Here is an 18,524-nt window from a genome sequence, read left to right on the forward strand (position 1 = left end):
TGACGCCCCTTAAGGGGTTATTGTCCTTTAATGACAATTTTTCACAATTTGTTCATCATATTTGCTAACTTTAAAAAAACTTCTCCTCTAAAACTACTCAACCAAATTCAACCAAACTTCAACTGAATGATCAGTAGGGTGTATAAAATAAAGTTTGTGTTTTATTTTCTATTTTGTCAAAAAACATGGCCGTCATGGCTAAAAATAGAACACAGGGTAAAATGCAGTTTTTGGCTTATATCTCAAAAACTCCAGCATTTAGAGCAAATAAGACAAGAAGTTAAAGTATTTATTAGGTCAAGGTCTACCTGTCCTGAAATTTTCAGCCGAATTGGGTAACTGGTTTTTCAGGTATAATGCCCCTGAATTAATGATTTTTAAGAAATTTTGCAGTTGTTGGTTATTATCTTGAATATTATTATAGATACAGATAAACTGTTTGTATACCCGGCTTTAAAAAAGGGGGGTATACTGTTTTACCTCTGTCTGTTCGTCCGTCAGTCCTTTGAAACTGCTGTATTAATTTCAGCCAAACTTAGGCAAAATGAGTTTCAGAGTATCTAGTATAAATTTTATACTTTATTTCCTTGTATGTCAAGAAACATAGCTACTATGGCTAAAATAGAACATAGGAGAAAATGATTTTTTTTTGCTTTTGAAGAAAATAGGACGATTCAAAGAATATTTAAATAAATTGAAAAGCCAAAATAATCAACTGATGAGAGATTTAACCAAAAAAAAATTAGGTGAGCGATTCAGGCTCTTGAGAGTCTCTTGTTTTATTTACTGATAGTCCAGAAAAGAAAATTGTTGTTATGACTAAAACTGTTCAAAAGCAAGAAAGGTCTCTGATTTAAAACTTTATCATTTATTTTTCATATAGATCATTGATTTGAGTGGGTACTTAATTCAAAGTCGTTTCAGGGACACACGTGTTTCAAGCATATAGTTTTACTTATTTACGATGGTCTAGAAAAGAAAACTGTCGTTATGAAGAAATCTATTCAAAAGGTTGGCATGAGAGTAACCCTTCAATTAGCATATTAATCTAGTGCAATAAAAATTCATAATTTCAAACAAAATGTGTAGATTTAGCTAACTATGTCCCTATATTTGTATAAAATAACATTCGTTTATATAGTGGAACATTGTTTTAACAATGAATTAGCTGCAATCAAAATGTGCTTGCTAGTCCCTCTCTGTGATCACAAATAGTTAACTCTGGCTCATTTCCCAATCAATCTATCATGAAGGGAAGTAATTTCATGCTATTTTTATTCATAGTCTATTTCAAAAATAATAAAAGTTCTTTATATTGGTATGTAAAAAATTTAAACGTTTCAAATTTATGAAATTATATTCGTACATCAATTGTTTTGATACATCAATAACAAAATCTGAAATATATTGCATTGATTCATTTTGTAATTATTCAAAATTATATCAGAAACCTAAACAAAATTATAAAAAAAAATGAACCTGTTAAGGGGAGACAATTCTCGTATAACTTTTTCGAATTGGCACATAATACCACGGAATGTCACTCATCATACAAATGGCACATCCATATAATTAATTAACTGCGCAATCGCGCTCCATCTTCAATGATGATTCTGAATTATAAATATAACCAAAAGTTGTTAATCTATAGATAGTGAAGACTAATGAAAGCTAACCCACAGGAAAAATATTTTTTTGCACTTTTTTAAAACTTCCTCAGGAAAAATTCTCTGGCCACTTGACTTTCATAGCTCAAAATTAACGTTTTTACAGAATATTTGAACAAAGTAGTTACAGATTATTCCCTTATCAAAGTGTAAGACGCAATAAAAATCGTATGCTTGCACAATCTTACCGAAATACGGATTTAATTAAGTCCTAAACATTTTGACATTTCTTCGTATATTTTGATCGAAAACCGGTTTAAAAATAATCACACGTACGTGTTAAGATCCGACTAAATACCTATTTCCCGATATGGTCAGGTAAAATTGCTACTTCAATGTAATGACTACACTTTACACGAGGGACCAATCCTAAGTGATAAGATGCTTTGTTTTGTTGTAAAAACCACTTCTTATTTAGGGGGGCTGGAAAAAAGGAAAATTTTAAAAGAAAAATATATTCGTGGTACTTGGCGAAATAAATAATAAAGTGGCGAAAAATATTTTGCGTTGACGAAAGAGGTGGCGAAAAAACAAATTGACCCAGGGGAAACCCTGCTTAGTTCACATTATCCCTATGGTATGACCTTTCTAATTTTAATGCCAAATAAGATTTTAATCCAATTCCACGGTCCATTAAACATGTAAAATGATAGAGCGAGTGGGGCATCCGTGTACTTTGGACACATTCTTGTTTAGATTTGTTATTATCTAGCAGGCTTATATGTTGTTTATAACTAATTGGACACTTTTTCTATACTTTTAATTCTGGTATGCAAAAAATATTACCAGAATAAATAACCTTAAATGATCGTCAAACGACGTTAAATTTTTGAAGTTGCACATAGAAAAAAGAGCTCAAAAGAAATTCATACGTACTATATTATCTTTATTTATTTCTTTTTCAGGGTTTGTACTATTCCTATTACAAGACCATAATTACAGCACCAACAGTAGTCCAGGGATTATACTCAGTTATGTATGACAACATCACAGAATACCCTCTGACAATTAATGTACTAAAAAGATTCAACTTATACCCAGAAGTAAGTAAAATGTTTTAGCAAGGACTTTGCAATATTTAATTATTATTTGTTTAATTTATGTGATTTCCTACAACTTTTTAGCTCACCATTCCAAAGGAACTGTGAGCTTTATCCATCACTTGGCGTCCATTGTTGTCCGTCGTCGTCGTCTATCTGGTGAAAACTATTTCAAACATTTTCTCCTCTGAAACTACTGAACCAATTTCAACCAAACTTAAGCTGAATGATCCTTATCTAGGGTATCTAGAATAAACTTCTTGTTTTATATTCTGTTTCATAAAAAAACATTGCCGCCATGGCTTAAAATAGATCATTAGTAAAATTCAGTGTTTGGCTTATATTTCAAAACCAAAGCAGTAAGAGCAAATCTTACTTGTTGACACTAATTTCTGGCCTGCATATGGAATTTCATCATAAACTATAAATGATTTCCAATTGTCCATTTCTAGCTGTTTAGCGTGTTTCACTTGGTTCTCATTATGCCTAGATTGAGGAACAACAACTGCATTAAATTCATCTACATCTTGTGCTATACACAACTCTTGAAAATCTTTGGCAAAATATTTGCCAACCTGAGCATCTTCATTCTCATCCTTAAGGTTCAAATAAACCCATTTTTCCAGTTGATTTACCACCTTTACTTACAACCTAAGCTTTGACCCATGTGTCATTTTCTTTCATTTTGTTTACTATATTTACTCCAACATGTGGAATGTCTTTGGTTTTATTTTCTTTTGGCCTTACAGGCTGTTCAAGGTTATCAAATGCTGCTCCAGGTGCAATATTTTGATCTACTTGATCATTGTCATATTTTGCTAATGATCGTTTTCATTTTGTACAGGTTCCTCTATATTCTGTTCCACATTTTTAGCTCACCTGTCCCGAAGGGACAAGTGAGCTTATGCCATCACTTGGCGTCCGTCATCGTCCGTCGTCTGTCGTCTGTCGTCCATCGTCCGTCGTCTGTCGTCGTAAACTATTTCAAGAATCTTCTCCTCTGAAACTACTGGGCCAAATCCTTTCAAACTTTAACTGAATGTTCCTTAGGGTATCTGATTTATAAATTGTATCCGAAGTTTTGATCTATCAACAAACATGGTCGCCATTGCTAAAAATAGAACGTAGGGGTCAAATGCAGTTTTTGGCTTATAACTCAAAAACCAAAGCATTTAGAGCAAATCTGACATTGGGTAATATTGTTTATCAGGTCAAGATCTATCTGCCCTGAAATTTTCAGATGAATCAGACAACCCGTTGTTGGGTTGCTGCCCCTGAATTGGTAATTTTAAGGAAATTTTGCTGTTTTTGGTTATTATCTTGAATATTATTATAGATAGAGATAAACTGTAAACAGGAATAATGTTCAGCAAAGTAAGATTTACAAATAAGTCAACATGACGGAAATGGTCAGTTGACCCCTTTAGGAGTTATTGCCCTTTATAGTCAATTTTTAACCATTTTTCGTAAATCTTAGTTATCTTTTACAAAAATCTTCTCCTCTGAAACTACTGGGCAAAATACTTTCAAACTTTAACTGAATGTTCCTTAGGGTATCTAGTTTGTAAATTGTATCCGAAGTTATGATCTATCAACAAACATGGTCGCCATTGCTAAAAATAGAACATAGGGGTCAAATGCAGTTTTTGGCTTATAACTCAAAAACCAAAGCATTGAGAGCAAATCTGACATTGGGTAATATTGTTTATCAGGTCAAGATCTATCTGCCCTGAAATTTTCAGATGAATCAGACAACCCGTTGTTGGGTTGCTGCCCCTGAATTGGTAATTTTAAGGAAATTTTGCTGTTTTTGGTTATTATCTTGAATATTATTATAGATAGAGATAAACTGTAAACAGGAATAATGTTCAGCAAAGTAAGATTTACAAATAAGTCAACATGACGGAAATGGTCAGTTGACCCCTTTAGGAGTTATTGCCCTTTATAGTCAATTTTTAACCATTTTTCGTAAATCTTAGTTATCTTTTACAAAAATCTTCTCCTCTGAAACTACTGGGCAAAATACTTTCAAACTTTAACTGAATGTTCCTTAGGGTATCTAGTTTGTAAATTGTATCCGAAGTTATGATCTATCAACAAACATGGTCGCCATTGCTAAAAATAGAACATAGGGGTCAAATGCAGTTTTTGGCTTATAACTCAAAAACCAAAGCATTGAGAGCAAATCTGACCCGGGGCTATATTGTTTATCAGGTCGAGATCTATCTGCCCTGAAATTTTCAGATGAATCAGACAACTGTTGTTGGGTTGCTGCCCCTGAATTGATAATTTTAAGGAAATTTTGCTGTTTTTTGTTATTATCTTGAATATTATTATAGATAGAGATAAACTGTAAACAGCAATAATGTTCAGCAAAGTAAGATTTACAAATAAGTCAAATGACGGAAATGGTCAGTTGACCCCTTTAGGAGTTATTGCCCTTTATAGTCAATTTTTAACCATTTTTCGTAAATCTTAAAAATCTTTTACAAAATTCTTCTCCTCTGAAACTACTGGGCCAAATACTTCCAATCTTTAACTGAATGTTCCTTAGGGTATCTAGTTTGTAAATTGTATCCGAAGTTATGATCTATCAACAAACATGGTCGCCATTGCTAAAAATAGAACATAGGGGTCAAATGCAGTTTTTGGCTTATAACTCAAAAACCAAAGCATTTAGAGCAAATCTGACCTGGAGTTCTTTGTTTATCAGGTCAAGATCTACAATGTGTCTGCCCTGAAATTTTCAGATGAATCAGACAACCTGTTGTTGGGTTGCTGCCCCTGAATTGATAATTTTAAGGAAATTTTGCTGTTTTTGTTTATTATCTTGAATATAATTATAGATAGAAATAAACTGTAAACAGCAATGATGTTCAGCAAAGTAAGATCTTCAATTAAGTGAATTTGACCAAAATTGTCAATTGACCCCTTAAGGAGTTATTGCCCTTTAAGGACTTTTTTCGCAATTTGTTCATCATGTTGACTTACTTTAAAAAATCTTCTCCTTTGAAACTGCTGTATCAATTTCAGCCAAACTTAGGCTAAATGAGTTTCAGAGTATTTAGTATAAATTTTATATTTTATTTCCTTGTATGTCAAGAAACATAGCTACTATGGCTAAAATAGAACATAGGAGAAAATGATTATTTTTTTTGGCTTTTGAAGAAAATAGGACGATCCAAAAAATATTTAAATAAATTGAAAAGCCAAAATAATCATTGATGAGAGATTTAACCAAAAGAATTAAGGTGAGCGATTCAGGCTCTTGAGAGCCTCTTGTTATTGTTGTCTTCCTCATAATCATCACTATCATAAATTGCAGTTTGATGAATTTACTCTCTAACTGGTTGTACACTGTTTTTGTTTACATTTAGTTGCTTAGATGGCATATCATTAAACTCTGTTCCACATCTGATAAGCCTACATGGATGAACCCTGACATATATACTTCCATGCCTTACAAACACTACTTTGCCATCTTGACCAAGGACGGTTCCAGGTCCTTTCCACTTATTATCATCATCTCTTTTGTAATAAACTTTATCTCCATGCTGAAAACATTCACCGGAGGCTCTAATTTTATGACGTAGAGCCCTTCTTATTCTTTCTGATGACTCTGCTTGTATGAAAGCACGTCTACCAGAGTGCAATGCATTTAGATGATTGGCAAATGTCTGACTGTATTGTGCTCCAAAGCAGGAGTTTTATCATTAAGCACATTTGTCAAGTTTGGGTTTGTTCCAAAAACAAGTTGATACGGGCTCCATCCATATACCATCGAGAGACTGTTATTTGCATTCAAAGCCCATACTAAAGCTACTTCTACATTTAGTTTTGGTTGATCATCCAATATTTTTGCAACACAGTCATCAACCACAGCATGATTACGTTCACAAATACCATTCTGCCAAGGACTATAAGCAGCAGTATTCATTACATCAATGTTTAGGTAAGCACACATATCACAGAAAATTTCATTTGCAAATTCACCACCATTGTCAGCTAGGAAACGCTTTGGAGGTCCTATTCCACTCCCTATCCACAGAGACATTATCTTGTCCGCTATGACAGACGGTGTTTTCCTTTTGATAACTGTAGTTTTCTTATATTTCTTGCAGACATCACAACCTTCTGTTATTTCATCGACACAATCTAAGTGTTCTTTCAACAAGGTTTTCAGTCTTTTAGCTGACAGATTAGCAAACTGCTTATGTAGTTTTTCTATGATTTTGGTTTTGTCTTTGGTCATTTGTGTTGCTACAAGTGCAGCGGCTGTAACTTTAATATCAATTTTCAATTGATCTATTGGTACACAATAATGCCCTGTAGATGTGCACTGCAGTTGAACATCTTTTCCGAATATATTTGCACTATCAGTTTTGCTTTCTTCATGGAGTCCTTACTCAACAACAATGGTATATCGCTTGTTACAACATCTGCCTGAATTTCACATTCAACACCTGCAATAGCGTATGGAAAAGTTACCTTCTTTGATGATTGCAGAACTGTACCTCCACCAAATTTGAAAAGAGTTTCACTTGGGTTTTCCACTACTTTTTCCCTTATAAAAGAGTCTAGGGAGTCTAAATAACACTTCATCCACGTTTCCCCTGCCACAGTGGAAGTACAAGCACTATCTAATATTGGTGAATTGGCAGATTCGGTCAAAAGAACAAGAGCTTCCTGTGACTTATTTCCAGTAAACAACACAGCTTTTTCAACCACCTTGATTGCCTTGGCCATATTTTCCTAATAGTGTGGGCATTGCTTTACCAAATGTCTTATTGAATGACAACGTAGTGGCAAACCATCAGGTCCATTTGAATTGACAGATTTGTTGAATTTTGCTTTGTAGTTAGAGTTGCTTTGTGGCCTATAATCACCTGCTCTATTTGAACTTTGATTCCCTCTGTATCCTCTACCTCGTCCAAAACGATTCCTTGAATAATTTACTTCTTCATCGGCCATACATGCTGATTCCACTTTAATTCTGTCTCCCATATCTTTGCTAGCTTGCTGTCCAAAAAACTTTTTAAGAGAAGTCGCCATCTGCCTGAAGAGTGATTCTACTTGCTCTTAATTGACACCGGTTAACACTAATTGTCGATCTTTCATTTCTAATTCTGAGTGTTCTAACAATTTAAAGGCTAAACAGGCTGTGGCAGTTCCATTTTAAACTTTTTGGTTTTGTTATACAATTTCTCAAATTCTGTTACATACTCCTCCATTGAACTAACCTTACTACGCCTAAATCTATCAAATTCAGAATATGCTTCATAAGCTTTGCTTAGCTCATCTTTCTTGAAAATTTTGTCCTTAAATTCAATGAGCTTATCTACTCCATCATCTGCATTTAAGGCTTCTAAACTTAAGTCGCTAAACACTTTATCTCGGATGGAATTTAGTCTTTCTTCAGGAAGTGACAATGCTATCGCTATACCCATCTTCTTTTTGTCTAGATCAGTCAAGGCCTTCCAAGCTTTAATTTCATCAATCCATCTGCTATAAGGCTTCTGTTCAGTAAATACAGGTGGTACTTTATAGTTGACTGATGCTGCCATTTTAACTCTACAATACAATTCACTAATCTACAATTCACTTCGCTAATTTTCAATTCAATTCACTAATCTTTAATTCACTGCGCTAATCTACAAAACACTTTGCTAATCTACAATACTGAATATTTAGTCTCTACGCTACAACAATGTTATTTTGCTTCAAAGTCAATTTCTAATCTGTTTTCTTCAAAATTGGGTGGATAATATATTATAGCTCCAGCTCCTATGGAGAGAAGAGTAAACATTACATAATAAACAGATATAAAACTAGCCCCATACTAACATGAAAAATTAAATGGTAACTCCATAACACAATTTGTCTGCATTGATTTTGTATTTGATTATCGGTACAACTTCATTTTTCCATGAATTAAATTTAGTTAGATTGTAACCTTTTTCTGCACTATCGGCGTTCCATAGTTTTTTTTTTCGTCAGCAACTCCTGGCAATAAAAATAAAAATTTCCTTTTTACGGGACTATTTAATGTATTTAATGTACATGATGTATATACTGTAGTTCAAATTATAAAAAAAAACAGAACTGTTTTTTATGTGATTTCTGGTTTAAAAACCTCGGCAAACCCAAAATGAGCTCATTTCTGCCGAATACTACATTTTGACGTTTCCCGTGTATCTACCTTTCAAAAACATCCAAAATAGAATCATATTCAAAACAGTGTGGTCCCGGCCATTGATTTGACGACCTAAATTATCCCATTGACTGGGACAGATTAGGTGAACGTTTGTCGGTAACAATCACTGCTCACTATGTACTTGTTAAAGACACTGAATCTGTGGGGTCACCAAAGGTTCTCAACACCTAAATAAAGCAATTCGAAAAACGAATCCAGAATAATACGATGTGTTGATTTATATCAATAATATAAATCAAAACATAAAGGTTATTCCTGAATAATTTTTCGAATTATTTTATTATTAAAGGCGTTAAGAACCTTTGGTGAACCCACAGTTTAAATTCTATAATAAGTAAGAAGTGAGCAATGCTCGTTACAGACCAACGTTCACCTAATCTGTCCCAGTCAATGGGATAATTTAGGTCGTCAATCAATGGCCAGGACCACACTGTTTTGAAAATGATTATACCTTGAATGGTAACATAAACTCTAAAGAATGTTAAATACGTATACAACTTTTATATATAAGTTTTATATTAGGCCAACTAAAATTAACTAGTAGATTTTCATCCAGATTTTTGAAAAAACTGGGGCGTGTGGGAGTATTTTATTTTTTAAATTTTATTTCCTATGAAACCTTTTTGTGACGAGTTCTTCATATTGTGGGGCGTATAAGCAAGTGTAAAATAAGCATATATCATGTACAAAATTGTTCAAACTCTTGAATAAATATCTCTGATTGGCAACCACTGTTATGCATGTAATTGCTTCTTTACAAACTGGCCTATATATCAGTCAGGGCTATAACTCTATAGGGTTATTACAGGAAAATAACATACATATGTTATTGTGGACTAGAAAATCAAAGAACTGTGATAACATACGTATGTTACATGTTTCAAAGGGACAATATACATCATAAGTTTAGTTAAAATGTATACAAGTTCTATTGATATTACAATTGTCTTTATGTATACTTAACTATTGAAAGATAAAACAGTTCAAAGTATTCCAATTTTGAATAGTACACCTATATGTTATTACAGAAAAAATATGCCTGTAATAACTAAAGGATGTTATCACAGCTTCTCTATATCACTTGAAAGCTTTTGCTCAGACAGAAATCATGCTTAATTACAATGTATTTAAATCTATTGTAAGAAATACTGACCAGAGCATGTAATGAGGTTCTAAGTAATTCCCAAGTGTCTTATATAATAAGTTACATTCCTTTAATAACTAAGCCTTGTTATCACAGCTAAGTTAATTCCTTTATAGCCTTGTCTCATTGATTAACCATGGTTAATCAAAAATGTATTAATTCAATTTTAAAATTTATTATCAAGGCCGTGTTGAAGGCCGTACTTTAACCTATAATGGTTTACTTTTTAAATTGTTATTTGGATGGAGAGTTGTCTCATTGGCACTCACACCACATCTTCCTATATCTATTCATTTAGTTTCTGCGCAAAGTCTCAAGAGTTCACTAGAGTCCACCATAGATTAATTAATTTTACAAATAACAAACATATGTTATTACTGATTTAGAAAATTTAAAGAAAAGTATCTGTAATAACACACGTCAGTTATTTTCTGTAATAACCCTATAGAGTTACATCTCTGACTGTATATAGTAAACATAAAAAATGTAGAGAAATGCTCTCTTCAGTAGGACTATCATAACCTTCACCCAATTCATTTTGCTTTCTAATCGATGTAGTGAAGTCCCCATAAAATTACCAAATGTATTGGTACAAATGTATGCAACACATGTATTATGAGTACAGAATAAAATGAAGACTCAAACAGTGTTGAAAGTAATAGGTTTGGTGCTAAAGCAAAATGATGTGAAACATGAACTTAACCAAAAAGAAGTTGTTGTTTAATGAATATATCCAGGATATTGTGACAGAGGGCGTTTGCTGTTTATCAACACAAAACAACAGCCATCAAGGTAAATGTAAGGCTAAGGGCTTGCTATAATAACATGTGCATCAGTGGCAGATCCAGCCATTTTTAAAAGGGGGGTTCCCAACCTAGGATAAAGGTTGTGTTCCAGCTATAATTGTTCCCTTTCAAATGCATTGATCAGCCAAAAAAAGGGGGGTTCCAAACCCCTGAACCCCCCTGGATACTTCAATGCGCATGTTTGTAGAATTTCTTTTTAGCTCAATATACGGTCATAAATCTGAACAAGTTCGTGCTTGTGTCAATCACTCTAATCCAGTCATGTTTTTGTACCAATGTGTTCCACGACTCTTGCGCTCTGGATATCATTCCAAGTCTAATTTCCTGACACAAAGTTATTGTATAAATACAAATAAAAACGGTTTTCTAATCATTTGTGACATACCGTGATTTGATTCTTGGACACAGCGTTTTACTCGTTAACCGAATATTTCATGCCCTTCTCGTAATCAATCTCTATTCTCGGTAGATGATGAAGTCATCATAGAGCAGCAGAATATATGGCGACTTATTCATTTTCATTTAAATAGATTACTCGAAGAAAAACAAAACGGATATTTGAAACAGGAAGTTTGAATGAAACGAAATTATTGATGGTTACTGGTAAAGGACATGAACAAAATCCGGAAATCGTAAATTTTGTAAAATAAAAAATATCGGGGCTGGACGATTTCAGAGGCGTGGGCGTGGATGATAATTTATCAATTAAGTTTAATTGGCCTTAACTTTCCAGAATGAAAAGGATGGAACCTAGATGCGTCGTCTGCAGTTGACCATTACGAGTTGTCTCCCATATCGTCATTCTTAATCTACGGGCGCCATATCTTTCCATAATATTTGAAGTAAAAAGTTGACGACTTTCCCCTATTTTGATTTTTCTCGATTTTTGATATGTTTCTTATACGGTATATTTCTCACGAATTCCACAAACAAACTTTTCTGTTGCAATTAGTTTGAGATATATCATAGAATGACTCGACTACATGTATTTAGAGCTAATCTGATGGAGTTGATTAACAATGTTTAATAGGTTAATTTTAAGGAAATTTTTCAAATTTTGGTTATCATCTTGAATATTGTCATGATATTAAAGATAATATAACAGCAAAAATGTTCAGCAAAGTAAGATCTACAAACTAGATCATATGACCAAAATTGTCAATTGTCCCCTTAAGGAGATATTGCCCTTTAAAATTATTTTTTCACAATTTGTTCATTAAGTTTACTTAATTTAAAAAATCTTCTCCTTTGAAACTTCTAAATCAATTACAGCGAAACTTGGGCGTAATGAACTTCAGAGTATCTAGAATAAATTTATTTTTTTATTTTCTTGCATGTCTGGAAACATAGCCCGGTGACTATGGCTAAAATGGACCATAGGGGTAAAATGCAATTCTTTGATTTTTAGCTCACCTGGCCCGAAGGGCCAAGTGAGCTTTTCTCATCACTTGGCGTCCGGCGTCCGTCGTCGTCCGTCGTCGTCCGTCGTCGTCCGTCGTCCTGCGTCCGTCGTCGTTAACTTTTACAAAAATCTTCTCCTCTGAAACTGCTGGGCCAAATTAATCCAAACTTGGCCATAATCATCATTGGGGTATCTAGTTTAAAAATTGTGTCCGGTGACCCCGCCAACCAACCAAGATGGCCGCCACGGCTAAAAATAGAACATAGGGGTAAAATGCAGTTTTTGGCTTATAACTCAAAAACCAAAGCATTTATAGCAAATCTGACGTGGGGTAAAAATGTTCATCAGGTCAAGATCTAACTGCCCTGAAATTTTCAGATGAATCGGACAACCTGTTGTTGGGTTGCTGCCCCTGAATTGGTAATTTTAGGGAAATTTTGCTGTTTTTTGTTATTATCTTGAATATTATTATAGATAGAGATAAACTGTAAACAGCAATAATGTTCAGCAAAGTAAAATCTACAAATAAGTCAACATAACCAAAATGGTCAGTTGACCACTTTAGGAGTTATTGTCCTTTATAGTCAATTTTTAACCATTTTTCGTAAATCTTGGTAATCTTTTACAAAAATCTTCTCCTCTGAAACTACCAGGCCAAATTTAAACAAACTTGGCCGCAATCATCATTGGGGTATCTAGTTTAAAAATTGTGTGGCGTGACCTGGCCAACCAACAAAGATGGCCGCCATGGCTAAAAATAGAACATAGGGGTAAAATGCAGTTTTTTGCTTATAACTCAAAAACCAAAGCATTTAGAGCAAATCTAACAGGGAGTAAAATTGTTAATCAGGTCAAGATCTATTTGCCATGAAATTTTCAGATGGATTGGACAAACTGCTGTTAGGTTGCTGCCCCTGAATTAGTCATTTTAAGGAAAATTTGCCGTTTTTTGTTATTATCTTGAATATTATTATAGATAGAGATAAACTGTAAAGGGAAACAATGTACAGCAAAGTAACAACTTAAAATAAGTCAACATGACCTAAATGGTCAATTGACCCCATAAGGAGTTATTGCCCTTTATAGTCAATTTTTAACAATTTTCATAAAATTTGTAAATTTTAACTAACATTTTCCACTGAAGCTCTTAGGCCAAGTTCAATATAGATAGAATGATTGTAAGCAGCAATAATGTTCAGTAAAGTAAGATATACAAACACATCACCATCACCAAAACACAATTTTGTCATGAATTCAAATGCGTCCTTTGTTTAATATTCACATAGACCAAGGTGAGCGACACAGGCTCTTTGGAGCCTCTAGTTAAGAAAATATGACAGATACATTTCAGTTTTAAGCCATTCATGCCATTCATTTATATATATTGAAAAGCAAAAATAATCATTGATGAAAGATTTAAGCAAAAAAATAATACAGGTGAGCGATTCAGTTTATCAGGTTATCAAATTATTTCAATACATTTTCTATCTTTGAAAAAAACTAAATTCAAGCAGTGAAACAGTGTTTTTAATTTTACATCTAAAAGGTTGTGTATTTTGTGAAAATTAGTATCTACATGTAGCTATAGATAAATACATAATGTGTATTTGAAAAGTCTGGACAGATCAGTGATAACACAAAGGTACCATAGTCAACCGAGGCGAATGTGAGGTTTAGAATAAGTCATTAGTGTGACTTGAATTGATTCTGTGTTTGGTTGAGTGTAACAGAGTCAGTTTAGTGCATGCACACTATCTTAGTGGGACTATCCTGGTAAAAAAGTGTAGACTCATCAATTGTTTAAGGGATTAGTGATGGAAAATAATACAATGTAATGTCAATTTGCTTATGTTGTAATTCAAAATCAGTCATGACCCTTATATAACTTGTCTTTTGAAAGCAACATGCAACAGCTCTAGTCTTCATTAAATAGGGATATGAATCAATCTCTTCGTCATCATATGGGGATTCAGTACGTGTATTAGCATTACAACACACTTCCCTTTTTTGACACAAACAAATTTGGCAAAGGAGAGAATTTGTTCAAAGCAAAGACAGCTTTTGAGCACAATAATTTACCTTTGCAGGAACAAAGTTAATCTTGTAAGTAATCTGATGGCATTTTTCCAATTTTGTCTTCCCGTTCTAATTTTAATGATTCACCTATGATAATATAGGGGCATTATGTTTTCTAGTCTGTGTGTCCGTTCGTTCTTCCTTTCCTCCGTTCATCCATCTGTTTGTTCGTCCCGCTTCCCCCCGAAGGGCAGAGTGAGCTTTTCTCATCACTTGGCGTCCAGAATCTGTTGTCGTTGTTGTCGTCGTCCAACGTCTTCTATTAACTTTTACCAAAATCTTCTCCACTGAAACTACTAGGCCAAATTTAGCTAAACTTGGCCACAATCATTATTGGGGTATCGAGTTTAAAAAATATGTCCGGTGACTTGACTTTCCAACCAAGATGGCACCCATGGCTAGAAATAGAACATAGGGGTATAATGTAGATTTTGGCTTAAAACTCTTGAAACCAAAGCATTTAGAGCAAATCTGACATGGGGGTAACATTGTTTATCAAGTCAGGATCTATCTGCTGGGAAATTTTCAGGTGAATCGGACAACCGGATGTTGGGTTTCTACCCCTGAATTGGTAATTTTATGAAAATTTTGCGGTTTTTGTTTATTATTTTGAATATTTATTATTATTATAGATAGAGATAAACTGTAAACACAAAAATGTTCAGCAAAGTAAGTTTTACTAATAAGGGGTCAACATGACCAAAATGGTCAGTTGACCCCTTAAGGAGTAATTGCCCTTTGTAGTCATTTTTAAGCCCCATCTACGTTATGCCCCACCTATGATAGTAGAGGGGCATTATGTTTTCTGGTTTGTGGTTCTGTTCGTTTGTCCGTTCGTTCGTTCGTGCGTCTGTCCGTTCGTTCGTCTGTGCTTTTTTTCAGGTTGAAGTTTTTGGTCAAGGTAGTTTTTGATGAAGCTGAAATCCAATCAACTTGAAACTTAGTACACTTGTTGCTTATGATATGATCTTTCTAATTTTAAAGCCAAATTATACTTTTGACCCGAATTTCACGGTCCACTGAACATAAAAAACGAAAGTGGGAGTTTCAGGTTAAAGTTTTTGGTCAAGGTGGTTTTTGAAGAAATTGAAACTTAGTACATATGTTCCCTATAGTATACTCTTTCATATTTTACTGCCAAATTAGGTTATTACCCAATTTCACGGTCCATGGAACATGGAAAAGGATAGTGCGAGTGGGACATCCATGTACTTTTGACACATTTTTGTTTACCATTTTTTCATAAATTTTTGTAATCTTTTACACAAATCTTTTCCTCTGAAACCACTTAGCTAAATTTCACCAAAATTAGCCACAATAATTAGTAGGGTATCTTGTTTTAAATATGTGTGCGGTGACCCACTCAATTAACCAAAATCCAGGCTGTGATATTGATATACAATTTTATCAGGACAAGTTACAGATCAAATTTTATTCAAGTCTGATGATTTTCTGCAGAGTTATGGTCCTTGAACTGAAAAAAACCCACTCAAATAATCAGTTATCAACACTTTTTTATTAACAACTTTTATTTGTACCAAAAAATAAGGTGCATGTGACAAAAGTGTTGTTGTCAATTAAACAATGTTTTCATATACCTGTATAAGTACATAAAATGAAACTTAGCATAGTTTCATTATTGAAGTCTTTTAATGGAGATGATTTGAATTTTTTTTATACATTTCACAATAGGTTGCGCTTGGTATCATCTACAGAACATATTCTTCTTTCTGTGAGACATTTGGCATAAAAAATAAGATGTGTTGGACAGTAAACAGAGGGAAGGATTTAAGTCCAGTACAAAGTTGTGAAGGTTTGTATTCTATTTAATGTTTCATTTGATATGTTCTTTCTTTTTTTTTTATCTTTTGGGCAATTGTGCCTACTCTTCACAGTTATTGTATAAATATAATGTGTTGTATTCTAAAAAGGTTTGTTTAACCTACCTTCAAATTAATGTGACTTTTCAAAATAAAGAACTTTGTCAGTGTTTACTTGTACAGTTATATATAAACTCATCGTAGATACCAGGACTAAATTTTGTATATACGCCAGACGCACATTTCGTCTACAAAAGACTCATCAGTGATGCTCAAATCCAAAAAAGTAAAAAAGGCCAAAAAAAGTATGAAGTTGAAAAGCATTGTGGACCAAAATTATTAAAAGTTTTGCCAAATACAGCTTAGGTAATCTATGCCTGAGGTAGAAATCCCTTAGTATTTCAAAAAATTCAAAATTTTGTAAACAGTTAATTTATAAATATAACCATATCAATGATAATTCATGTCAGCACAAAAAGTGCTGACTACTGGGCTTGTGATACCCTGGGGGATACATATCTCCACCAGCAGCGGCATCAACCCTATCTTACTGTTGGTTTTTCTTTAGACATTTTAGAGAACATTTTGTTTTTGGGCACTATTGATGGTCTCTGGAGAACTATTCTATATAGGCATGGAATTCAAAACTGGATATGAAATCAAATTTAATCTTTTTAACCTGCATGTTAATGAAAAGCGCATCTTGCGTACTAAATTATATTCTTGGTACATTTGATAACTATTTACTTTTCCATTCAGAAACACAACTAATTATAGCTTTATTTACCTTCTTTTTCACCTCATGCATTTGGAAATTACTTCATTTATGACACAAATATAGACACAAACAATGGATGGTATATATTGATTCACACAGATTTGAAGTACATTTGATTTATTTTAATAAACAAAGAATTTAAATATTAAAAAGCAGAAAACAAATACAAACATTTTAAGGTACTTAGGTCAGTACAGCAAAGTAAGAGCTACCAATAAGTCAACATGACCAAAATGGTCAGTTGACCCCTTAAGGAGTTATTGCCCTTTATAGTCCATTTTTAACATTTTTTGGTAAACTTTTGTAATCTTACAAAAATCTCCTCTGAAACTACTAAAACAAATTGAACCAAACTTGTCCACAGTCATCATTAGGGTATCTAGGTTAAAAAATGTGTCCCATGACCCTGCCCGCGAAACAAGATGGCCGACATGGCTAGAAATAGTACATAAGATAAAATGCATTTTTTATACGACCTCAAAATTTTTGTGGTCGTATATTGGTATCATGTCGGTGTCGTCATCGTCATCAGCGTTGTCCGAAGATGGATGGTTTCCCTATAAATTTTAGAAACGATATATAGAAATCAACAAAATTTTAACACAATGTTTATAAACACAAAAGGAAGGTTGAGATTGATTTCAGGAGTTATGGTCCCATCGGTTTAGGGATTAGGGGCCCAAAGGGGCCCTAAACATACACATATCCAATTTCAGGACAATAAGTTGTGTATAAGTATTTCAAATACTCTGAAATTGTACCACAATGTTCAAACCATTAAGTAGAAGGTTTGGATATATCTTAAGGGTTATTGGGCAAACAGTCTCGGCATTAAGGGCCAAAAAGGGGACAAAAATAAGCATTTTTGAAGTTTTGGGACAATAACTTATGTTAAGCTGTCATTTTGACTGTACGAATCTCTCTGACATAAGATTCCATATAATGAGGGGAAGGCTTGGTGTCAGTTTGGAGTTAATATCCCGGAACCTTTAGGAATAAGGGACCAAGAAAGGGCCAAAAAAGAAGCATTTTTATACGACCGCCAAAATTGAAAATTTTTGGGCGTATATTGGTATCACGTTGGGTCATCATCGTCGTCGTCATCGTCCGAAGACATTTGGTTTTCGCACTCTAACTTTAGTAAAAGTAAATAGAAATCTATGAAATTTAAACATAAGGTTTATGACCATAAAAGGAAGGTTGGGATTGAGTTTGGGAGTTTTGGTCCCAACAGTTAAGAATTAGGGGCCAAAAACAGGTCCCAAATAAGCATTTTTCTTGTTTTTTGCACAAAAACAGGTCCCAAATAAGCATTTTTCTTGTTTTTTGCACAATGACTAGTATAAATTAATAAAAATCTATGAAATTTTAACACAAAGTTTTATGACTACAAAAGGAAGGTTTGGATTGATTTTGGGAGTTTGGTCCCAACGAATTAGGGGCCAAAAGAGTCCAAAATTAAACTTCGTTTGATTTCATCAAAAAATGAATTATTGGGCTTCTTTGATATGCCAAATCTAACCGTGTATTCAGATTCTTAATTTTTGGTCCTGTTTTTAAATTGCTCTACATTAAGG

At 33.7% G+C, this 18,524-nt stretch overlaps 1 protein-coding gene across 2 annotated transcripts in view; it reads left to right on the forward strand.

The window, feature by feature from the left end:
• Positions 1 to 18,524, forward strand: part of LOC134708031 (protein C-mannosyl-transferase DPY19L1-like) — a 311,728-nt gene that overhangs the window by 54,777 nt on the left and 238,427 nt on the right. For both annotated transcript variants that reach the window (XM_063568274.1, XM_063568275.1), the window contains 2 exons: positions 2,573 to 2,710; positions 16,042 to 16,162. In XM_063568274.1, coding sequence (XP_063424344.1) covers positions 2,573 to 2,710; positions 16,042 to 16,162 — 259 coding nt within the window. The remainder of the gene's footprint in view (positions 1 to 2,572; positions 2,711 to 16,041; positions 16,163 to 18,524) is intronic.

The sequence above is a fragment of the Mytilus trossulus genome, chromosome 2, assembly GCF_036588685.1.
Source record: "Mytilus trossulus isolate FHL-02 chromosome 2, PNRI_Mtr1.1.1.hap1, whole genome shotgun sequence".
Lineage (NCBI taxonomy): Eukaryota > Metazoa > Mollusca > Bivalvia > Mytilida > Mytilidae > Mytilus > Mytilus trossulus.